This window comes from Mirounga angustirostris, unplaced genomic scaffold (genome assembly GCF_029215605.1).
Source record: "Mirounga angustirostris isolate CCGP_5_RB_7025 unplaced genomic scaffold, mMirAng1.0.hap1 SCAF_10, whole genome shotgun sequence".
NCBI lineage: Eukaryota > Metazoa > Chordata > Mammalia > Carnivora > Phocidae > Mirounga > Mirounga angustirostris.
Genome location: NW_026991718.1, coordinates 137,912,259 through 137,936,648, shown reverse-complemented (window position 1 = coordinate 137,936,648; position 24,390 = coordinate 137,912,259). Strand labels below are relative to the sequence as shown.

The 24,390-nt window shown below is 61.8% G+C and overlaps 1 protein-coding gene across 5 annotated transcripts in view; it reads left to right on the top strand.

Annotated features, from left to right (window-relative positions):
- Positions 1-24,390, top strand: part of KCNQ2 (potassium voltage-gated channel subfamily Q member 2) — a 49,819-nt gene that overhangs the window by 1,634 nt on the left and 23,795 nt on the right. For all 5 annotated transcript variants that reach the window (XM_045883914.1, XM_045883915.1, XM_045883913.1 and 2 more), the window contains exons 2-7: positions 13,808-13,898; positions 15,771-15,897; positions 16,251-16,426; positions 17,153-17,278; positions 20,543-20,653; positions 21,341-21,436. In XM_045883914.1, coding sequence (XP_045739870.1) covers positions 13,808-13,898; positions 15,771-15,897; positions 16,251-16,426; positions 17,153-17,278; positions 20,543-20,653; positions 21,341-21,436 — 727 coding nt within the window. The remainder of the gene's footprint in view (positions 1-13,807; positions 13,899-15,770; positions 15,898-16,250; positions 16,427-17,152; positions 17,279-20,542; positions 20,654-21,340; positions 21,437-24,390) is intronic.

Here is a 24,390-nt window from a genome sequence, read left to right as displayed (position 1 = left end):
CCCTCCTGCTGGGACCAGCTCTGGTCATCCAGGTCCTGCCCTGACCTCCGGTATGTGGTCAGAACCCATCCCACACCCCACAGCAGCCAGGTGCCCCTCTCTGGCCTGGGTATGGCTGCTGGAGGGTCTGCTGTGCTTTGGCCCCACACGTCCCAGGCCGGCAGGACATCCTGGGCCCCGCCGTGTGGCCCCATCTCCAGCCCTGAGTGGCTCCTCCTGCCCGGGCCTGAAGTGGCCAGCCCCTCTGTGCCTCCCGCCTCCCCGGAGCTGCAGCATCCGGAAAGGGGCGCAGCTCGGGAGGGAAGGCTGGGTCAGGGTGCTGCTCCCGTGCATGTGCGTGTGTGTGTCCGTGTGTCCGTGAGCCAGGACAGGCAGGCCTGTAGCAGGTGGGGGCCCTCCTGCCTGCTCAGCCCCTTCCCGGCTTCCCCACTGAGGACACGGACTGCCTTGAGCTCCCTTGCCCTGACTCACTGGCAGGGAGACCCTTCCTGGGGAGTGGGGGAGGCCAGAGGGCAGCTGTTGGGTTAGGCAGTGAAGTCTAGTCCCAGAATCTGCAGGCCCCAGTCTTCGCTCAGGAGAGTGGGCACGGCTGCTCCTTGCCCCCAGGCCTTGTGGAGATGGGCCGTATGGGGTAGCCGCTCTCCCAGGGCGGGCCCACTGGACTCCCACCGAACAGTGACACGTCTGCTGCCGTTGTTGCTCAGCACCCATCCCCCAGGCATGGAGTTCTCCACTGTCCCGATGCCCCACCCCCAATCAGGACACCTTCACTGCCCTGCTGCTGGTCTCCCGCCCGAGGGTGTGGCAATCCTAGGATCCCTTTGCCCAGCGTGGACTGGCCCGTGTCTGTGCATCGTCTGGTTTGCTGGATTCATTAACTAAACCAAGTTCAAGGCCGTCTTCCCTCCTGGCACTGAGCTGGGCCTGAGGAAGCCCGTGGGGGGCAGGGACCAGGCCTCCTCCATCTGCCCTGGCTGGAAGGGGGTCCTCAGGGCTGGGGCAGCACTGAGCCCTCCTGGGCCACCGTTCTGCTGCTTTTGCCACCAAAGCCTGGCTTCTGGAAGATGGAGGTGTGCCAGCCCCTCTGGGTGCCCCAGTGGATCCTGGGGGGCAGTGGCCCTCAGGCAGGGAGGGAGGCGGCTGCCCTGTGGTTCCCCGTCCACCCTCCAGAAGGGGCTTTCTCCGAACACCTACCTCTGGGAGTGGAACGGCTGTCACTCCTTCCTGGTGTGAGCATCTGGAGACAGGAGCCTTCCCTGAGTCAGGAGGGATCCCACGCCTGCCGAAGTGTGGGCCTGCCTGGGCAGAAACAGCTTGGACCCGCCCCTCCCAGCGCTGAGGCCCCTGGAGGGTCCCTTCCTCTGCCTGGGTGGACAGAACTTACCCCGGGTGATGGTTCACCCCAATTTGGGTGGGCAGCCCAGGCTGCACATGGATCCAGGGGGCGGTTGCTGGGGCCCTGGGTGGGAGGACTCCCACACACGTTGTCAGCACTGCGTGGGGCCCTGCATTGAGGAGCTGGGCCGTGTGGGGTGGGGAAGGGGTCCAACTCAGCTCTAGGCAGCCCTGCAGACCCTCCTCCCCACTGCCTGCCCCTCACACCTCAGGCCAGAGTCTCAGGCTTGAGGGTCTGTGCACCCTGAGAGTGGGGGTGTCTGTGTGTAGGAGGATTTTCTGGTATAAGTTCTGGAGTTTTCGTGAGTTTCTCAGAGGGGATGTGGTCTCGGCAGGTGGGGCTTGCGGGCCTGCTCTGGGCAAGTCCACGGAGGATCCTCTGGGAGCCTGGATTGGGTGTGACCCCCGCGCTTGAGGGGAGCCGGGCAGTTACTCCTTCGAGGAGATCCCTCCGCGTGGTTTCTCTATGGCTGAAGGGGGAATGTGCCTGTCGTGTGCTGGTCTCAGATGTATCTCCAGGAGCCTAAGAGAGGCCTGTTTTCACTGGTGGGGAAGCTGAGGCCAGGCGAGGTTGAGTCAGCTCCAGAGCTGTCCCACTCAAGCTGAAAGAGGTCTCTGCCTTGGAGACGAGAGTTTTGGGGTGCAGATTGCTTGACCTTTCCAACATCTGAAAGCCACTTTGAGTTGTCAGGATGAAACTGGGTTTAAAATGGGCCGGGTGGCAAATGCCGGGGACGGCTGAGCTTGTGAGTTTGGGCTCAACGTGCGGCTCACTTTTTGTGAGTGTCTTCTCTTGGGCTGGGCCACCAAGCCCTCTCTGTCCTCAGATGGCACCTGCTCCGGGGTCTGCTGGGGGCTGCTGGGCCCGGCGTGGTCTCGTGCTACACCGCAGCAGGCTGGGTCCAGGGCCTCGGGGCCTGCCACGGTCCCCTGCATGGCCTTGGCTAACCCAAGTGGGGTCACACTCTTGGCCTGCACAGGCCACCTGCTGTCCCCTCTTGCTTGTCTGCCGCCGGTGGGCCTCCCGGGGGGCAGGTGGAGCCTCTGCCCTCAGCCTTGGCCCTGAGTGTCTGTCGCTCTGTTCCTTGGTCTGACCGCATTTGATGGTCGAGCGTGGCCCGGGGAGGCGGTTGGGGTCCTTCTGCTGACGGAACATTCTGTTTCCAGAAGGAGGCTGGAGTCTGCGTGGCTGTGTTCTCAACTGCTTTCAAGTCGCAGACCTCTCTCCATCCTTGGGGAGGGAGTACCCACCGAGAGTCGGAGAACCTTATGGAAATTTCCCCAAAGGTGGGACCGCCAGGAGAGTTGTGGTTTCCAGGGAAACCGGGGCTGACCAGACCATCCTCGCTGGCCTGGAGACCTCAGCCTCCTTGCAGGATTTCTTACCCTCACCAAGTAGTTTAAAGCGAGGTCAGACCCTGACAATACAGTCCCGTCTAACGTCCACTGTGTCCACTGTTGCGCTGTGGAGTCCCCCACACCCCTGTGTCTGCAGGCCGGTAGGGTCGGCGGGAAGCTCAGTGCTCGACAGCTTCCCAGGTCGGAGTGGAAGGAATCTCGGTTTTATCAGACGTCTGTACAAGTCAAATTTTCCAATTCCAAAGACTCGGGAGGAGTTGGCCAGCGACGTGGACGCTGCTGTGCATCAGGGACCCTCGGACCCCAGATGCCACCATGATGTGGTGGGAGGCCGAGCTCCGTGTCTGACAAGACTTAAGGCCCAGCAGGTCTTCGAAGGAGCGCGTTACGTCCAGTCATGGATGGAGTGCGTCTCGAGGGTGTTTCACAGCTTGTTTAGTTTATACGTTAACCCACAGGCCTTGGTCAGTCTCTGCTCCCGCCTGTCTGGGATGCAGGCCCCGTGCCTCTGTGGTGGCCATCACTCAGCAGATACCCTGGGTCCCTGCCGGGGAGAGCCATGGGGCTAGCCTTGAGGAGTGGGCTCTCTAGCTGTCCCGTGGAAGGAACAGGGTCCAGAGGACTGAGCCCCTTGGGGCATTTCCTGGAAGAAACCAGCGGCAGGGTCTTGGGTTTGGAAAGGGCAGGCCCCTCAGGGTAGAACCTCTGTACAGGACTGGGGGGAGGGCATGCGTCACGTGTTCTGTGGCCTCTGAGAATCCACGGGAGGTTGGACAGGGCAGGTGGGGCCAGGGTCCAGGCCTGGGGTCCAGGCCCTGTCCTGTTCAAAGGCTCAGGACCGTGGGTGGGCCCTGGGCTGGACGCCTTGGAGAGGCGAAGCTCAGGAGGGACGTTGGTGCCTGACTCTGGTTGTTGGAGACCGTGCCGGGATACCCCGAATGTGCCTCCTGTTAAATATTCTCGGGTACAAACGTAGGCTCGTTCCTGGACGGACATTGCCGGGTACGTGTGTTAGGAACAGACATCCCCACGTTACCCCCACGGGGGTCACCCTGTCTCCATTTCCACTGCTTGTTAGGCGTGTCACTTAAGTGGCTCCCTATTTGTGGCGCGATGTTATCTGGTGGTTTGGAGGGCGTGTTCGGGTGAAGGACGGGGAGTGGTGTGGACCCCTGGCTCTGGGCTAGCCTGACTGGGCTCCTGCCTCTACCGACACCCCCAGACCCTGGACCCCAAGTTTCCTTGTCTGTAATGTGGGCTAATAATTCTGTGTTTACTTTCTGCGAGTCATCGACCGGATGCTCAGTGTGTGTGACGCTCCCAGAGCTCGCGGCTGTTGCTCTTAGGTCTCCATGGCTGTGGTTTAGCAGAACGAAAAGCCCTGCCCCACAGAGAGACTGGACAGCCAGGCGGATGGAGGTTGGCCTGTCTGGACAGCTCCCGCGGCCGCCCTCCCGCCGCTCCGCCCAGCCGTGGCGAGCCCGCAGTCCCATCGGCCAGTGGCTGGGCCTGGATCAAGAGGTTTGTGGCTGCTGGTAATGAGGCCGCACACTTAGACGTGGGGCCCCATCTGACGCTTCAGATGCTTGCTTGTGTGTTTGTCCCGGGGGACTGGCCATTTTCCTGAAGGAATTTGCTTGCTCTGCAGCTGCCTGGGTATCAGGACACGTCTTCTGTTCACGGCTGAAAGGCGCACATTCCCAGCATCCTGAGCCTCCAAACACCGAGGCAGGAGCGTTTTTGGCTTGACAAGCAGCTCTGTGGGCAGGTTGTACTGATGGGGTCCCCGAGGACCGCTGGCCTCTGCCTGGGCGTCCTGACCAGCCCCCACTGTCCTCGGTCCACACAGGCCTCCAGGCGGAGCCCACCCCCGGCTGCCCTGTCCGCAGAGCATGGGAGCCGCCTCCGGGCACGCTGCTTTCTCCTGCAAGGGCTGGAGCTCGGCTGTGCTTTCCGACGGCTGGCGGCTTCAGCCGCCTCTTACCACGGCGCCGGGTTTGTGGCGACGCGCTGGCCACCGTGGGCGGAGGAAGCGTGTCTTCCACTGGGGCTGCGTGGCACCTTTCCACCTGCCCAGCAAAGCCGGAGCCGCTCAGTTGACCCCGAGCTGGAAAGAAGAGGGTCGTGCAGACCTGAGGTTGACCCCAGAGAACAGCGTCTTCCGTGCTGGGGGAGGGTTTTGAACAAAGCACTTGTTCTGGAAATGACTCAGTTTTGCGCCTTGCCCCCGGGCCCCACACTCCGCAGGGGTCATGCATCCCACTGACCACCCCCGCGGTGGAACAGCAGTGGACCCCGAAATGAGCTTGCTGTCCCTGATTAGTTCCCGCGGAGGTGGGTGCGTGTAGGAGAGGGTCAGTGGCAGACGTGACTTTCCCTAAAGCCTATCTCTTCCTTATGCGAATTTAAAAAGCTGTGGCGAGGGGCGCCTGGGTGGCTCAGTCAGTCAACGTCTGGCTCTTGGTCTCAGCTCAGGTCTCGATCTCAGTCATGAGTTCAAGCCGCACATTGGGCTCCACGCTGGGTGTGAGGTCTACTTAAAAAAGAAAAGTTCATGGCCAGAGTCGGAGGGGAGGTGGTTCTGGGGTTGTTCAGCAAGTGGACTGGTCTGGAGTTGGGCAGAGGGAGGGCTAGAGTTTCTGTTGTTGGAAGCCGGTCTAGATCATGCTTTTAATTCATCCAGAAGGACAGGGCTGAAGAGCCTGGGATGACAGTGGTCCGGATTGGGAGCACTCTGGCTGAGCTGGGACCTGCATTCCAAAGGCTCTGCCAGATCAGGGCCCTCCGGGGGCACCTGGAAGGTCAACATTTCCAGAAGAATAAGGTGCTTCTAAAATGATTTGCTCTAAATACGTTTGCATGGCTTTCTCTGCAGGAGTCTGGCTGAGCGTGCCAGGATGGGTCCTTGTTGGGAGCCCATGGGGATGAGGCTGGGGACTCATTGTGGGAACGGAGGGCCCGGCACGGTCACCGACAGGCACCCTCTGCAGGTCTGAGTGCTGATTAAGGAACCACTTGTCAGCCCTGCTGTGCACCCAGCCTCACCCTTTCCTGGTGGAGGGTGGGGAAGTTGGTCCCCGTGGGGCAGGGATGCAGGTCCCTGTGTGGGTTGAAGCCAACGTTTCCTCCTCCTTCCTGGGCCTTGGTTAGTGCGGGTCTTGCTCATGGGGGTGGTCAGGTCTTGGAAAGGGGGTCTTCTAACCCTTCCTCGAGTCTCGGACGATAGAGACAGGATTGTCCTCAGATGCTTCACACACTGGCTGTCAGTCAGCCCCCAGATGCTGAGGTCAGGGTCCGTAATGGACCGAAGGCCACTTGACACATGGGGCAGCCGGGATTCAAGCCTAGCAGATACTTCTCCAGCAGTCCCCATATATGGCATGGAGACTCCTGCTCCTGGGCAGGGGGGGGGGCGACCTGCCCATGGAGGGGTCTGGCTCCTCCCCAACCACCAGCTGCCCATAGCCTTAATCCCACTAGTTAGCATCTGGGGTTGGCTGAGGGGAGGAGATGCTGGGGAGGGCAGAACTCTGCCCTCTGGCAGCTCTGTGCAGAGGCCGTGAGGGTTGGGGCCACGGCTGCTTCTCTTGGGGGAACTGGGGATGGGTGTGTTCCAGACCCGCCCAGAGTCTGACCTCATCTGCAGGATGTGCTCCAGAGCTGAGTGTTATTAGCTTCTACCCGTTCCCCGGCTTGAATAGAATTAGGTTTCTAATTATTTTGGATTACTTGGAATAATTTTGTAACTGTACAAAAAGTCCTAATGGGAGTCATCAGGAACAGCGTCCCCGGATATCCCTCCATCATCCGTGGGGGCGGCAGGTTGGCAGCTCGCAGTGAACCTGGCCGCAGAGTGTCCTCCTAGATTGCTCCTGGCCATGTGCGGAGTGCCGCTGTCCCCCACCCAGCCGCTCCCTCCCCTAGGTCTCATCTGGTTTGCTTTGTCGTTCCACGGACCTCAAGAGTTTAGAACGGCTGAGTTTGCTTTTTCATTCAGGCTTGAAAAAAATATTTGAAGGGTTCATAGGAGGAAAAGGCCAATTTCTCCTGGGACCCCAGGCTGGTGGGGGGGGGAGGTGGTGAAAAGCTTTGGGAAACACAGAGAGAAGCCGGTTCAGCTGAAGCAGGTGTGGAAGTGGGAGGAGCCGTCTCTGGCCTGCAGGCCTGGCTGGGTCCATGGGAGTTTAGAAGTGTGTTCAGCCACAGAGACAGAGCCTCAGTGAGCCTCCCGCAGGAGGGCAGGGCCTGACCCAGCTGTTTTTCATGTGCAGAAGGGCAGAGCAGGGAAGTGGGAGCATTTTGGAGCTTAGGTCCCAGGTGGGCCTGGGAGGCCCCGGCAGGTGAGGCGGGAGAGGGTGCTGGCCGTGGTGCTGAATGTGAGCCCGCGGGCCTGGCTCCTCAGGGACACTGGTGAGGCCCTTGGAGTTGGCTGGCGCTGGGGAAGGGGCTGGGTGGCCAGCACAGGTAACACAGCCCCTCCCCTGGACCGCTCGCTTCCGTCTCCAGATTTAGCCGCTGGTGCTCCCGGGGTTCTTTCCTCCCAGTTAGCATTCTTGCTGGCGTATCCAAGAGGGTCCTCTCTGACGTGCGTTGTTCGATTAGCTGAAAGCCGAATCAATATGGCATGGCCCGAAATCAGGTGCTTCATTGAGGGCAGCCCTATCTGAGCCCAGACAGTGCTGCCGATCTGAGCGAGGGGCGTCAGCAGCTTCTGAAAGAAACACTTGGGGATGGTGCGTTATCTTCTCTGATGACAAAAATAATACACACCCATTGTAGGAAGTTGTGAAGATGCTGACAAACACAGGAAGAACATTTGTCTCCCTGATTTATTTTCAAGCATCTGTGCCCATCTAGGCATTTTTTAAACAAGATAGGATGCAGACTTCTATCATCCTTTTCTGTGTTAAAGATGTACTGTGGAATTTCCCCATGGAATTAGATGTGTGTGTTTGGTGAGTTGTTGGGCTTTGTCTCTGAGAAGAGCTCCTTGGGGGGGAGGTGACGAGGGTCCCGTCCTGACTCCCCTCACCTTGTGCCCTTGGTGGCTTGGGAGGAGACAGTGGCTGTGGGCTCTGGCCTGGAGAGTGGACCCCAAGCCCATGCCTGGTGGCCATCCAGGGGGGAGGACGAGGACTGGCCCAGGAGGGGCCGTGTTAAAAAGATGTCCACCTGGGGGTGAGCTCTGTGTCGCTGGCTGGAAGCGTGTGAGTGGAGTCCAGGAAAACGCCCACTGAGATGTTTTTAGGGGACCATGTGCCAGAGCTATGAGCCCTGGGAGCATGGGGACAGGGCCAGCCCAGGAGCTGGTTAGAGGGTCTTCAGGAAGAGTCTGGGGGAGACTGACACTGGGGGCATCAGGCCTGGCTGTCCCATCAATCTCAGGGGGCAGCAGGGTGGGGAGGCCGGGGTGCAAGGGGCCCTTGATCAGGGGCACCGTGTTGGGGTGGCCTGAGCACCTGAATGGGTTCCTGGGCTCGTGAAGGGAACGTGGGATGCTGTTCTGTGGGGTGTGGTCCTCCTGACCCCCCTGTTGAGCACTTGGCCCCCAAGGGCTAATGTCTCCTCGGCAGATGACAGGTTCTGCTAATTGTGTCCGGACCCCGGAGCTCACAGCATAGCAGTGCCGCCTCAGGGGACCCCTCCTCACCCCGCTCCTGCACCAGGCTTCCCTGTGATTGTGCGGACGCACTGTCTTTCCCCAGTCCTCTGCTGTTCCTTGTGTGTGGGGCATGGCCTTGTGTTTCGTGAGCTGCATCGGCCCCATTGTGAGTTCACGTGTGGCCAGGGTCCCCAGAGAGGGCCATGCCCCTCCTGGTCTCAGGACCCTCATGCTCTGCCTTTGGAAGCCCTCTGGGTCCCTCTGGGACACAGGCCTCCTGTCCATGGGCCCCTTCTTGACCCCTTGCTCCTGTCCTTTTCAGCGGTGTTTGGAGACAGTGCGGCATGCACCATTGAGCCTTGTCTGAGTGGGGCTGTGGGCTGCTCTCCAGCCGGATCGACCTCAGGGGGGCTGTCTTGGTCGTCATGTGTCAGGGTGCCTGCCCCACCCCTGTGTGTGGGTTCTGGCTGTGTAGTTGGGGGCCAGCTGAGCAGGGGAGGAGCTGAATGGACCCCTGCTTGGAGAGTACCAGCATAGCAGGGCTGGGCAGCCTGTCAGAAACCTGGGGACAAGGAGGAGGCAGCCCTATGACGGATGTGCAAGCAGAAAAGAGCTTCAGGCAGTAAGAACAGTGTGTGCAAAGGCCCTGGGGCCAGAAAGCTGGCTTGGGGAGGCTGAGAAATGGACAGGAGGGGAGCGAAGTGCACTTCCTATGGTCTTGGTGGGGGGCTGGGGGGTCCTTGAGAACTTGGGGCTTCTGATGGGTGAATGGCTAGGGAGACATGCAGGACTCCTGACCTGCATAGCTCCCTGTCCTGAGAGAGCCCATGGCCAAGGCCTCAGAGGGACACTGGCCATCCTGGGGTCACTGGCCAGTGGGGGGCATCAAGGGGTCCCTGAGAGCACCTCCCTGCCCTGGGTGTTAGAAGAAGGGGTGTTAGTGTGAAAGGCCTGGCTGAGGAGTGGCCCTGGGGGCCGGTTGTGGGAGGGGCTGGAGTGGGGTGGGGGTGGGGTACAGGCAGGCCAAGGCGGGGGCCTTGGTGCCGAGCCAGAGGCTGGACCTTCTGAGGAGCTGGGGCCTTCTGGGCTGTGGCTTGCCAGGCACGAGGCATGTATTGAGCACTTGCTGTGTGCGAGGCACAGCCCCAAGTGTTCACCTGGCACCTCCCCACGGCCTTCGGCTGAGGTGGGTGCTCCCGAGAAGCTTCCATCCTCGGATTAGCAGGCTCAGGTGGGAGGCCGGGCTGGCCAAGGGGGTCGGGGGGGGCGCACCCATGGGTGAGCCTTGGCTCCAGAAGAGGGTCTCGGGAGGGTGGCCTCCTCTGTCCAACCCTGGCGGGATCTCACAGTGATCCTTCACGTCTGGTTTAGGGCTGGAGCGGCTGTCAGCAGTCCGGTTCTCCGTCACTCCTGGGGATTGGAAGTGGCAGTGGGCCTGGGAGGCAGAGCAGTTTATTAGGGGCGAAATTAGATTCCGGGTCCTAATGGACGAGGCGGGCAGGAGGCTCCTGGGGGCCAGGCGGCAAGTCTGGACTGGAGGGCCTGCTGTGGCCTCACGCTGGCTGATGCTTGCTCAGCCTGGGCCCCGCTGGGCTTCTGGGCCACCCAGCCCCCAGGGAGGCACAGACGTCCTGTAGTTTCTGCAGGGGAGAGGGTGCTTAGGCTCTGCGCCAAGGGCCTCCATTCTCCCATCTGTAAGATGGGTGAGAGCGTGTTCTGCTTTTAGTCATGCGCCTGGCACATAGTAGCCTTGCTGTGAATGCTAGCCGGTGGGCAGGGTGGGGGGGGCTTGCTGTCAGAGACCCTTCCCCACCTTCCAGAGAGCAGCCGGTCAGGGCTGGGGGCAGTGGTGTGCCTTCTCCCATCCCTACTGTGAACTCTTAAATGTTTATTTCATTACATATGGAAATGAGATTAATAGCCCCAGCCATCCCCTGCCTTAGTCTTTGGGGGCAGCGAAGGCGTCCAGGGTGTGGGCCCGGCCGCAGGGGCTTTTGTCCTGCCTCTGCTGAGCACCCTCCCTGTTGACCCCAGGAACGAGGTGGCGGAGGCTCTGCCCTATTTTTCCGGAAAGTAAATATTCCATGCTGTCAGATGGGGCGAGGGTGTGGGAGGGGAGACGGAAGCAGAGGAGTGTCTCCGTGGAGGTGGGGGCCGCCCCCCCTCAAGTGCAGGGGCAGGCAGAACACACACGTGCACACCGGGCACACACCTGCTCGGTGCTCCCCACGACCGGCCGACCTGCGCGTCTCCACCGCCCTCCGTCCCTCGTCCCTCCCGTCAGCTCCTGTCTGCTCTGGGCCCGGCCCTGCGCCGGCGCCCCATGCCTCAGAATCCCAGCACTCAGACTCCTGCCCGGCCTCTCTGCTCGGAGCTCAGGCTGTGGTTTGGGTCCCTCCTGACGTCTGGCTGAGGTCTCTCCTGCTGCTGGGTGAACACAGTCCGCTTGCCGTGGGCCCCAGGCGGCGCTGGCAGGCACCCAGGCTGGGTGCGCGTCAGACGAGGGGCTTGTCCCAGGCGGCGCTCCCTCTCTGGGTGGCCCCTTTCCTCACTGTTGAGGTGAGCGCCGGCTGAGGCCCTTCTCACCTCCCCCCCCACCTCGTGCCTCCCATCCTGGCCCCCGGAACCTGGGGCTGGCGACTGGCTGCTGGAGACACTTGTCTCCTTGGCAACCGCTGCTGGGGGGATTCACAGTGATGAGCCTTCTCGGGCTGTGGGTGAACCACCCCGTCCTGGCCCTGGGGATGCCTCCGTTCTTTCCCCGCATCCCGGACAGTCCCCAGGCTGAGAAGGCCCTGCAGAGAGCAGGCTCGGGGGAGCCTTGCAGCTAAGGGAGGGGGCTCCCAGCCTCGGGGCGGGTAGAGCTGCTCACCTGTCCCTGTCGGGTGGAAGCTGACCAGCATCCTGGGCCCGCAGAGCAAAGATTTCTATCTGAGTTTCTGCTCACGAGTGCATGGGGGGGGTCCTCCGTGGCCTGGAGGGGTCAGCACTCTGAGCACAGGGCGTGCTTCGAGGGGACCCACGAGGGTGCTGGTGGTGGTCCCTGCATGCCACCTCTCCCCACACTTCTCCCAGGGGCCAGGAGTGGGAAGAAGCGTCCCTTCCTGCCATAGTCGTCAGGAGCAGAGACTGAGGGAAAGGCCTGCGCCAGAGAAGGCAGAAAGAACATGGCCACTTTCAGATCCCTGAGCGTCAGCGGCAGGAAGCTACAGGTCTGCCCAGGGCCCCACACCTGCAGCCAGGTGACCCCCACGGGCTTCGGTGATTCTCCCCTATTGCCCTGCAGGAGGGTAGCACCTGTGTCCAAGCTAGCCCTTCCCCCAGGCTCCCCAGGGCTGGACCCACTCAGGTGTCTGTGTCACCGAGGACACTGCTCGGGCCCCCTACTGGCTTCCCGAGCCTCAGTTTCCCCATGTCTAAGATGGGCATGAGTGTGGATGTCACCAGAGGGTTGGCGGGGGGCTGCGGTCCCCAAGGCGCCTGCAGACAGGAAGGTGCCTGGAAATAAACCTTCTCCGTTGTTCAGCTCCGTGCAGCTGGGGGTGGGGGACGTAATCGCCGTTTGGAGGCCTTCCTCTCTGGATCTGGGGGGACCTAGTCCTGGGCCTGGAGGTTCAGCTCAGTGGGCGGAGCCCTCTCTCCCTGGGGATCTGCTCGTCTTCGCTGCGGCCTCACGCCCTGCCTGCCCCCTTCCCCCGCCTCTTCCGGAGCGTGCACCCCCAGCCCACCTGCCGTCTGTGGCTGTCTGTTCTAAAACCTCCGAAGCAGGGCATCTCGGGGTCGGCTCCGCTCACCTGGCCGAGCGGGAGCGTTCCCATTGTCCGGCTTTGGGCTTTTCTTCTCCGGAGCTGTTCTGTGGCTGCTGGGAAGGGCAGCCCATCCACAGAGCACAGCCAGGCCATTCCGGAATGTTCCAAGATGCCGGTCAGAGCCGCCCACGGGAAGTAGGGCTGACGGGGCCTGGTCGCCTTGGGACTTGGGCTTTCTCTTTTTCACTTCGGGGGAACGTTTTCTTACAGCGTGAGTCTGAGCGTGGAGTCCGACCTCCCCCTGCCCCATTCTCTCGTCTGGTCAGACTTGCCCTCTGCTGAGTCCCGGAACACGCGTCTTCCCTGTTTCTGGGCGCCCCCTTGTGCTCTTCCCTTGTCCCCTCTTGGCCCCACCCACTCCTCTTCACCTTCATGGACACCTCCTCAGGGAAGCCTGCCAGATTGCACATCTCCCCTTGGCTCCCTGCATCTCTGCACTGAGCCAGGCTGGGTTGGGTGCCCTTCCTCCCGTGGGTGATACGTCCAGCCCCTGCCATCACCCAGGACTCTAGGGTCCTGACCCAGGACCTGGAGCCTCTGCGTCCTCTGTGCCGGGCAGATCCACCCTGCATGTGTGCAACGTCCCCACTGACTGAGTTGAGAGAAAATACCACCAGGCAGAGAATTACAAATATATACATAAAGCACATGGGATGTCTGGATGTCTCACTTAATTGAATAAATTGTCTAATGAAAGGAAATTAATTGTGGTTTTGAAATGTGACTGCTTCTTTGCTCACGTCCTGTCTGCGCGGGGGCTCTGGCTTCTCCTTCTTGATCTGTCAGTGCCTCTCTGCGGGAGCTGGGTGTGCGCCGGGCCCCCTCCCCAGACGCGCTCCCAGGGAGGGTCTTCGGGGCGCACGGGGCAGGGCTGCCCGAGGTGCGCCAGGACCCGGCTGAGGCTCAGAGCTGCTGGCGCAGCTCGGCTGGTGCCCCAGCAGGACCCCAGCGGATGGGTGGGGCTGGGCCTGCGTCAGCACCCGAGTGGCTGGGCTCCGGCCGGACCGTGCAGCAGCCGCCGCCTGCCACCTGGGAGCCTGGTGGTCTCCACTCCTGGGTGGCAGTAACACCCAGGAGGGGAGTGGTGTGCGGGCCCCTCTCTAGCTCCCCACACCACGTGCTTCGTGCCCCTCAGGAGCCCTGGCCCTGGCCCTTGGCCTCAGGCACTCTGCTCCCCGAGACCCCAGCCTCACACTGTCCCCCTCGGCCGGACCCCCTGGCTGCTGCGTCGGATGGGGCCTGGCATCTGCGTTAGCTGCACGGTGCCTCCTGGCTCCCCTTTTCGGGGACTGACGGGCCTTCTGTGCACCCACCGGGCAGGACCCAGAGCTGGCGGCCAGGGCCCTGGGTGGGCATTCGTGAAGGACCGTGCTAATTGGAAGACAGGCCTGTTCTGTTCCTGAGCCTAGAAAGGGACGACTGTATGCAAGGAAGAGGACACAGACCTAATGAGGGACGTCCTCGGGGCAGCAGGCGTTCCCTCTCCGAGTTCTGGGGACCTTCCCAAAGCCCGAGGCTGCTGAGACGGGTGTGGCGGGCAGGGTGGCGTGCAGCCCTGGGGGGCGCTGCAGGCGTGGGTGCGGGGCTCGGCCCCCCTGTACCCCTCTGTGCCGCCGCTGACCGCCCTCTGCCTCGGCCCCAGGTTCCTGCTGGTCTTCTCCTGCCTCGTGCTGTCGGTCTTCTCCACCATCAAGGAGTACGAGAAGAGTTCGGAGGGAGCGCTCTACATCTTGGTGAGCCCCTGGTGGGACGCGCGGCCGCGGAGACGGTGGTCGGCGGTCTGTCCCCCAGCCCCTTGCTGCGGAGCCTCTGACCCCCAGACCTGCTCCTGCATGAGCCTTGCCTCCCCTGCAGAGGCCCCCGTCCCCTCCCATCCATGGCCCCTGCTCTCCCGGCTCCAGCCTGGTGGAGCCAGGCCCGTCCAGCCTCCCCTGCTGACATTAGCGAGCGACCTTGAAGTGTCCACCGGCCTGACGGTCACAGTGCCCCCACCTGCTTCTCCCCTAACACCCAGTCCGCCCTGCCGCCCCTCCCTGTGTCCCCGCAGCGTCTGACAGCCCACCCCAACCCCATCCCGTTCCCACCTGCTCACTAGAGCCTGAGGGCCCAGGAGGCCCCCTCCCCGGGAGGTGTGGGGAGGTGTGGGGTGTTCCCCGAGGACGTGGGCGCGGGGCGGGGGCTGAGAAGCTGACAGCAAATGACAGGCAGGGGCGGGCGCCATGGCAACCACAGTGTAATGTCTTTGTTGCTGTTGGTGAGGGAGGGGCTGCAGGAGGAGGCCGATCTTGTGTAGAGGGAGCCGCAGAGCGCGCTCCCCTGCCGGCCCTGCGCTCTGGCTTGGGGTGTTTGGGCCTCAGGGAGGCCACACCCCCTTGCAGTTACCTGGGACCCTTCCTCAGCTTTGACCTCTGTGCCCCCCCAGCTCACCCTGGACAGACCCCCCCACACTAACACCTGCTCACACTGGACGGACCCCCCACTAACACCTGCTCACACTGGACGGACCCCCCCCACAGTAACACCTGCTCACACTGGACGGACCCCCCCCACACTAACACCTGCTCACACTGGACGGACCCCCCACTAACACCTGCTCACACTGGACGGACCCCCCCCACTAACACCTGCTCACACTGGACGGACCCCCCCCCACTAACACCTGCTCACACTGGACGGACCCCCCACTAACACCTGCTCACACTGGACGGACCCCCCCACTAACACCTGCTCACACTGGAGAGACCCCCCCACAGTAACACCTGCTCACACTGGACGGACCCCCCCCACACTAACACCTGCTCACACTGGATGGACCCCCCACTAACACCTGCTCACACTGGACGGACCCCCCCCACTAACACCTGCTCACACTGGACGGACCCCCCACTAACACCTGCTCACCCTGGAGAGACCCCCCCACAGTAACACCTGCTCACACTGGACGGACCCCCCCCACACTAACACCTGCTCACACTGGACGGACCCCCCACTAACACCTGCTCACACTGGACGGACCCCCCCCACAGTAACACCTGCTCACACTGGACGGACCCCCCCCACACTAACACCTGCTCACACTGGACGGACCCCCCACTAACACCTGCTCACACTGGACGGACCCCCCCCACAGTAACACCTGCTCACACTGGACGGACCCCCCCCACACTAACACCTGCTCACACTGGACGGACCCCCCACTAACACCTGCTCACACTGGACGGACCCCCCCCACTAACACCTGCTCACACTGGACGGACCCCCCCCCCACTAACACCTGCTCACACTGGACGGACCCCCCACTAACACCTGCTCACACTGGACGGACCCCCCACTAACACCTGCTCACACTGGACGGACCCCCCCCCACTAACACCTGCTCACACTGGACGGACCCCCCCCCACTAACACCTGCTCACCCTGGAGAGACCCCCCCACAGTAACACCTGCTCACACTGGACGGACCCCCCACTAACACCTGCTCACACTGGACGGACCCCCCCACTAACACCGGCCCCCCCGGACGGGCCACCCCCCCTTCCCCCAGCAGCGGCTCGGTCCCTGCCCTGCCCCGGCCGGCACGTGGCTCAGTGCGGCCCCTCCTGCAGGAAATCGTGACCATCGTGGTGTTCGGCGTGGAGTACTTCGTGCGGATCTGGGCAGCGGGCTGCTGCTGTCGGTACCGCGGCTGGCGGGGGCGGCTCAAGTTTGCCCGGAAGCCCTTCTGTGTGATAGGTGAGGCCGGAGTGGGTGCAGGCCGGCTGCCAGCCCCACAGAAGCCGAGTGTGCATGCTGGCCCGGAGGCAGGCCGAGACTGCGGACTGGCTGCTTCCGGAAGTTTCTTCCACCTGCCCTCTTGGCGTCCGCGCCTGTGGTGAACACCGCCTGAGCGGCGGGAGGCGGGGAGGGGGGCGGGACAGCTGCTGCCCAGGGCAGGGCTGGGGGGGGGACAGTAGTGCTGGCCCCTTGCTGGCCCTTTGCATGTGCCTCCCGTCTGTCTGTCCATCATCCTGGGGGCCCCGTCGCCTGCAGCCAGAAATGGAGGTGCAGGGGGCCAGCCCTGCCTCGAGCCCCGCCGTCTCCCGCAGACATCATGGTGCTCATTGCCTCCATCGCCGTGCTGGCCGCTGGCTCCCAGGGCAACGTCTTCGCCACGTCGGCGCTCCGGAGCCTGCGGTTCCTGCAGATCCTGCGCATGATCCGCATGGACCGGCGTGGTGGCACCTGGAAGCTGCTGGGCTCCGTGGTCTACGCCCACAGCAAGGTGAGCGGTGCCGCGTGGGTCCCAGGCCCTGCTGGATGGGGTCCAGGTCAGGGCACACAGGAGCCAGCCCAGCCCCGCTTTCCCGGCGTCTTCCCGTGAGCTGTGCGTCCCGCTCGGCTCTGTCCGGAGCAGCCGCTCCGCAGCATGCTCTGCGGTCGGTGGGTGTGCGGGGTCGGTACCTCCAGACACCGGCCCCTGGAGGCTGGGCTCGAGGTGGCCGCGTGAGGGGCCTGCAGCCCTGCACCCCAACAGGAACTCGGCGATCCTCGGTGTCTGAGCCCTGAGCTGGGGGCTTGGTTGGTGGACAGGGCGGGTGTCGGTCCCCAAAGTGCTGAGATGCTGGCCCCCCAACCCCTCCAGGAGCCTCCTCCACGCTCAGGGAGATTGTCTCAAGTGCAGCCTGAATGCTTGTTGATTGCTGGGGGACCGCTCCAAGCCTGGGGGACGGGGTGTGCTGGGCTTCCGCGTGGGGGGCGCCCAGGTCCAGGGACCACCCAGCGCTGGGACTAGAAAACCAAGCGCCCGCCCCCCGCCCTGTGCCCAGGGCCACATAGCCCAGCAGGTGCTGGCCTGGGTGGCTGGGGGCTCTGTGGGGACACAGCCCTGCAGACGCTGAGCCCATAGCATGCCTGCCCAGGGTGGTGGGCCCTCAGCACTGCCAGGGATGGGTTGGGCAGGACGCTGCCTGCTGGGGCCGGGCGGCTGTGACGTGAGCCTTTCTTCTAGGAGCTGGTGACTGCCTGGTACATCGGTTTCCTGTGCCTCATCCTGGCCTCCTTTCTGGTGTATTTGGCTGAGAAGGGGGAGAATGATCACTTTGACACTTATGCTGACGCCCTCTGGTGGGGCCTGGTGAGTCTTGGCCGCTGGGGTCATCGTCCTTCCCTGGGGGTCCTGTCCTGCCCACCGTCTGCACCGCGCCCCGCCCCCCCAGGATGTGCCCTCTGCCCCCCGGGCATGGACCCCAGGAGGGCTCTCTCCGGCTGGAGGTGTCTCTCTGGGGCCACCTGTTGGCCAGTCGTAAGCAGGATGCCCAGGCTGGCAACGGTGGGGGTGCATGGCGGGCGTGCAGGTGGACAGAGGCCCAGCTCCCAGGGAGCCTGTGCCTGGCTCTGGCTGGTCATCGACCTTCCTTCCTTATTGGCCACCTGTGTGTGAGACCTCTGTGCTGGAGGGGAGGAGGGGGTGGGAGGGACAGGACAGTTTGAAAAAGGGACACCGGAGCCCCTGGCTCTCCTGGGCTCCACCTTCCAGGCTGCCCCACCCAGGGGAGGTCTGGAGCCTTTGGACCCACAGCCCCTGCTCACGGCCGCCCAACTCCCAGGCTCCTGGACGGCCCCTCTCCTGTCACCTGCCTCTTCCTGGGCCACCCTGAGTGGGGACGGCCCCGTGTCTGTGGAGTGTGCCTTGTGGGGACCAGGCTGAGCCCTGAGGGCTTCACCCCCAGTAGCTGGACGGAGCTTGGCCCAGCTTCTCCTGGCCTGTGCCCACAGATGTCCCCAGGCAGGGCGCTGGAGGGTCCCTCCTTTGTGGGGCTCTTCCTGAGGGAGCTGAGCACTTGGCCTGGGGGTGCATGGAGGGTCGTACGGGGCCACTGCCTCCTGGGACTCTAGACCCCCTTCCACAGAAGCTGGCTGTGTGGCCTTCGGCAGATACTTCACATCTAACGGGGAGAAAGAATGTGTAGCTTTTCCCCGCATTTAAGTGAGAATGCAATTTATTTGTAATTATTGTATTGATTGCCGGGAGGCCTGGAATCTGTCCTCTGATCCAGCTGTGCGGGAAGCAGCGGGGGCGGGCCCTGGGCCAGTGGCTGGTGACGCGGCCTGTCCCGCCTCTGGCCTTATGCACGGACCAGTCCTCCCATCTTTGAGAACTGAATCGAAACTCTTTTTTGAGTGTTTGACCGAAGTAGTGCTTGCATAGATGTAAACAGGACGAATAAACAGTGGGCAGGGAACAGTGAACGTGCAACCCCTTCCTGCCTGTGGGGAGGCTTTTGTTGGGGGTTTACCTCCATATTCCCAAATTACATGCTTATGCTGCTGTTCCCCGATTGAAGCGTTAGACCTTAATTATCCACTTGGTGCTGTGATAGAGTGAGGTTCGGCTCCTCCGCTGTCCTCGTCATTCTAGATAGACGTCCTGCCTGAGCCCCTTTCCCTCTGCTCTGCAGGCCTGCACAGCTATGGGGGGCCCTGGCCGGTGTTGGGGGGTCCCCGCCCTGGGTCCCTCCCAAGCCCGCCCCAGTCTGCCCTCACTTTGGAGGAGCAGGCCGATGGCTCTGAGACCTGAGTGTCTGTGGAAGTCCCACTTCCCTGCACCCCAGCTGCCGGGGGCCACTGAGGGTGCGTGGCCGTTCCCTGCGGGCACTTCGGGGACCCACTCCCATGCGCTTCTGGAACGGGGACCTCAGGGAGGCATCCTCCTGTGCACGTGCTTTTGCCACCTGGACCCCCGAGCCAGTCCGTCCCCCTCCCTCCAGGCCCGACAACACCAGCATGGACCTCAGGACCTTGGGACGTGTCCTCTGGTTCCTCTCAATTTCCTCATGTGTTTGTCCAGCTCCTAGGAGACCTCCCCAACCTTACGTCTCAGCCAGTTTGATTTTCATTTCATTTTCAAAATTCCTTTGTTTTATGGATAAGATTTTTTCTTTCTGTGGGAGGATCTTGGTGTCTTTGAGAAGATCTGCCCCCTGGAGGGCTTTCTGCAGAGCTTGGGTCCACCCGCACTGTTGCCCTTCTCATGTGGTCTGTCCCCTGGCCTGTCCCACCCCTGCCGGTGTGTCCCCCTACCTGCCCGTCACCCTGCCGGCCCGTCCCCCTGCCGGTCTGTCCCCCTGCCTGCCCGTCCGTCCCCCTCCGGTCTGTCCCTCACTCCTGCCCTGGAGTGGAGGAGGGGCTCGCTGGGGCTGGGGTCTGGAGGCGCCTCCCTTCGGCTGGGGTCTCTCACCCAGACTCCCGTCCCGCGAACTCTGGGTTTCTTCCCACCTCCTGGCCCTGAGCCCCGTCCTCCAGGTCCTACTCCTGCCCTTGGGGCTCCTTTCCACAACCTCAGCTGTTACCCAGCAGAGTTTTTGGAGGGAGTGGTGATTTGAAGTGTCTTTTGTCATTTTTTAAAATACACTTATACTGAAAACCTTGGTAATCGCACTTGGTGAAGTTCTGACCAGGGGATTTTGTGGTGAGGAGTGGATCCCCTTCTGGCCCACGCCCACTCCCGGCTGCCTTTCCTCATTACTGGTGCCTTTCCAGAACCTTCTGCGCAGGCCCGAATGGGGACGGTGCCCTGTTTCTCACTCTGTGCACACAGGCCCAGAAGTCCCTGCCGTGATTTATCCAGTGTTGTTTCCCAGACTCCACGGTGGGGGTTAGGTGGGCTCTGTGCACTGGAGTGTGGGGGTGGCCCCCAGGGGTGCTGGCAGATGCCCGCCCCCATTGGCAGGTCTGGTGGGAGCCACCTGGGGCTCGCCCCGTGGGCAGCGGGCCCTCCTGTGTGCCTGAGGCCCCTGTGCATGGGCATTGGCCTCCCCGCTGTGCACCAGGGAGGCCCGTCCTGCTCCCCACATTGCGCTGGGGCACCTGATGCTCCAGCCGCACCTGGGGGAGGGCCCGTCCCGCACTTCTGGCCTCCGCTTCTAAGTCACCCTCCTAAGGCCCCCATCCTGTCTCCGTCTTCTGTCCCCCGGCCTGTGGTTCCTGCTCAGCCCCATCCCTGCCCAGCTGCTGGTTCTTTCTGGGCTTCCTGGCTGCTGCCCGACCTTGAGCCCAGAGCGGCCGCCCGCCCCCTCCGTGGGAGGCTCTGACGGGTGTGGAGTGGGAAGAGAGGCTCCCGGTGACCCCACACCCCGCCCTGGAATGTGGGGCAAGAGGAGGGATCCGGAGAGTTTGGGGATGGTTGTTGCAGGGATGAAGGACGGGGATGCGGGCCCTGGCCTCACTGGGCCTCGTGTGGGTGGCGTGGGAGGGCTGGCCTCTGTGCCTGTCCAGCCTGTCCTGAGGGCAGCTCTTTGTGGAAGACCCCTGGGCGCTAGGAAGTGTCCAGGTCAGGGTCATGGCCCCCACGGTGGTCGCTGCCAGGCCTTGCTGAGTGACCGGCCTTGCTGTCCCACAGATCACCCTGACGACCATTGGTTACGGGGACAAGTACCCCCAGACCTGGAATGGGAGGCTCCTGGCTGCAACGTTCACCCTCATTGGCGTCTCCTTCTTTGCTCTTCCCGCGGTAAGTCCTGCTGCCCCTTCTTGCCCTTGGTGGGGGCCACGTGCAGCCCCAGGCACCTGCCCACTTGGGTCCATGGGACAGGAGCACTGCTTCCAGCAGGGTCCCCAGCACCCCAGGAGCTCGAGGTGGCAGGTCTGGTGCAAAGAGGCGCCCTTTCAGGGCTGCCCTGGCTGGGGGCTGGTGGCTTCCGTGACGCACCGTGGGAGCACTCTGACCGTCCTCAAGCTGTGGCATCTGTCGATCACTCTTGGGCCTCCCAGCCCTATGGGACTGGCCAGTAGGGTCCTTGTGGCCAAGAGCAGTGCTTTGCGGTGACACGGATCCCTCGTCAGGTCTCTAGGGGACCCTCACAGAAGGGGCAGGGCAGAGCGGTGGCTGTTGGGGGGACACTGCTCTCCCACGTGGCTGCTCACCAAGAACCTGGGCCTGCACCTGCTTCAGTGCGGACAGTCAAGAAGGAGGATGATCTCTGGGTCCGGGCATGTTCCGGGTGGGCGCTGCCATGCTCCTGCAAGCCAGAGGTTTCCTTTACCCTGAATCCAAGTGTTCTCCCCCAGCTAGATCCCCACGTGATTAGGGACTGAGGAGGTGGGGAGGCAGAGCCCATGAGGCCCTCAGCATGTACAGGCCAGGGTGGGAGTGGGGGCTGTGGCTCCCGGCACATGGTCTGACTCTGATGACTTGCAGGGCATTTTGGGGTCTGGCTTTGCTCTGAAAGTTCAAGAGCAACATCGGCAGAAGCACTTTGAGAAGAGACGGAACCCCGCGGCGGGCCTGATCCAGGTGAGTCCAGGTGGGCCCCCCCGGGACCAGGGGAGTTCCCGGCGGGCTCCTGCCCCGTCTGGGAGCGGAGCCCTGGTGTCTCCCCTGTGTGGACGGGCCACAGCCCTTTGCAGGAGCACGGTGGGCGGGGACGTCAGGGCAGTGTGTTGGGAACCAGCACAGAGGCCTGAGGCCTGCAGTTGTGACAGCGCGGGCTGTGGCCATTGTCCCGTGTGGGCTGGTGTGCTGGCTCAGCCATGCTCCGTGGAGACCCCACTCAGGGAGCCACGCAGCCCATCCCACTGCCTGGGGCTCAGAGGCCCCTCGGGGTCCAGCTGTACTTCCTGAGCTGGGGCGCCCGAGCAGCAGGCTGCCCGAGGGCCCCTCTCCAGAGCTGGGGAGCCGGTGGACACAGCCCCGCCCTCCCACATCTTTCCTTTTTAAAGATGGGGTCGTCCTCGGGGGCATCCTACTTCTCAGTTCTCAGGAACTGAATCAAAATCTTACATCAGCCAGGGGCGTGCGCCTGAGAGCTGCCGCCCAGCTGGGAGCGTGTGGGTCTAAATGCCCCTGCCGGCCCCCCCCCCAGCCTTGCCCCTCCCCCCGCCCCCAGCCCTGCCCCCCGCCATCTGCCCCCCGCCCTGGGGCACTCCTGGCGTGGCTGCTGGTGTCCGGGGAGGCAGAAGTGCGCCTCGTTCTGGGAGTGTGGTGGTTTGCTTTGACCTCTGACAGTCCCCAGAGGGTCAGCTCAGGGCTTTACCTGGAAACTGTCTCAGGGCTGGAGTGGCCGCCGGGCATGCAGACGGTAAAAGGTCACCGGTGGACAAATATCAAAGGAGTAGCAGCATGTTTTTGAAAAACTCTTCTCTTGTTTCTTTATGTGATTTAAAGGATGAATGCACGAGGCAGCATTCACAGAGCCCCATTTCTGGCTCCCGGCGAATCAGCCGTGATTGCTAGCGGTCACAGCACGGAGTGGGGGGCGGATGGGGGCGGGGAGCAGAGCTTGTGAGCTGTTGAGGAGAGGCGGGCGCGCATTCAGACTAGACTCCTGTGGGTGTGAGACGCCAGTCGTCATCCACAGGTGACATGCAGAAAACAGCTTTTAAAACTTCAGGAAAGGGCAAGGGAAAACCTGACCCCCCAGGAAGGCAGTGGGGGGGGCACTCAGAAGCACACGCAGCAGGAGGCCTGTCCGTAACCAGGTTACACGGACATGGATTGAACTCTCCCAATCGAAAGGCAGAGGGGGAAGAACAGATTTAAAATCTACCCGGCCGTATGCTGTCTGTGGGAGACTCACCCCAGGCCCCAGGACAGTGAAAGGCTGAAAGTACAAGAAAGGAGAGAGATGTTCCCCGGGAACCGTGGCCTCCGAGGGCCATGGTCTAGACTGCATCCGACCCTGTGACGGGAGACAAAGAGGGTCAGGACACGTTGACAGAAGAGTCGGTCCACAAGGAACAGTGACAACCACGTACACACTAACGCAGGACCCCAAAGTATATGCAGCAAAAACTGACAGAATTATGGGGTGAAACAGACGTTTGTACGATAAGAGCTGGAGACGTGGACGCCCCACTCGCATCCTGGATGGAAGAGCCCAGGAAGCAGAAGACCCGGTCCAGGAGCCAGCCGCACCTGTAGACATCCCCGGGACAGCCCAGCGCGTCTTGCCCAGAGCACAGGGAACATTCCCCAGGATGGGCCATATTTGGGGCCACAAAACAAGTCTCAAACCACGGTGTTGCAAACATCCAACGGGAAAGAATAGTCTCTTCCACAAATGGTCTTGGGACGACCAAATATCCAATTTTAAAAGAATAACGTTAGACTCTTAAACAGAATTAACTCGGGCGCCTGGGTGGCTCAGTTGGTTAAGCGACTGCCTTCGGCTCAGGTCATGATCCTGGAGTCCCGGGATCGAGTCCCACATCGGGCTCCCTGCTTGGCGGGGAGTCTGCTTCTCCCTCTGACCCTCCCCCCTCTCATGCTCTCTCTCTCTCATTCTCTCTCTCAAATAAATAAATAAATAAAATCTTAAAAAAAAAAAAACAGAATTAACTCAAAATGGGTCAAAAACCTAAATATAAGAGCCAAACTCTAAGGTTCTTAGAAGAAACCAGGTGTAAATTTCCATGGCATTGGTTTCTCAGATAGGAAACCTAAAGCATAAGCAAAAGAGAAAAAAATAAATACATGGGACTTTATCAAAATTAAAACGTTTTTGGGGCACCTGGGTGGCTCAGATGGTTAAGCGTCTGCCTTCGGCTCAGGTCACGATCCTGGGGTCCTGGGATCCAGACCCACATTTCTCCCTCTCCCTCTGCCTGCCGCTCCCCCTGCTTGTAGTCTCTCTAATAAAAAATAAAAAAATATTTAAAAAATAAAATACAAAACTTTTGTGCTTCACGGGACACTGTGAAGAAAGTGAAAAGCTAACCCACGGAATGGGAGAAAATATTTGCACATCATATTTCTGGTAAGAATCTAGTATCCAGAACACATAAGGGACTCCCACAACTCAGGAGCAAAAAGACCAATTTAGAAATGAATTTGAGCAGACATTTCTCCAAAGGAGACCTACAGATGGCTAATAAGCACGTGAGATAAATGCTCCCCATCATTTGTCATCAGGGAAATGCAAGTCAGAACCATAACGAGGTGTCCTCACACCCCCTGGGGCGACTGAAGTGAGAAATGTAGGAAAGAACTGGAGGGGATGCGGAGAAGTTGGAGCCCTGGTGCCTGGTCGCGGGGTGCAAGCGGCGCAGAGAACGGTGGGGTGGTCCCTCGGGGGTCTGCGTTACCTGAGGACCCGGCAGCCCCCGCCCCCTGTGCAGACCCCAAAGAACTGAAAACCGATGTTCAACCAAAACCTTTTCCACGATGTTTGCAGCGGCGCTATTTCCGGTGGGGGGAGGCAGAAAGCAGCCGCGCGTCCTGTGCGTGAACAAAATACGGTGTTTGGTACA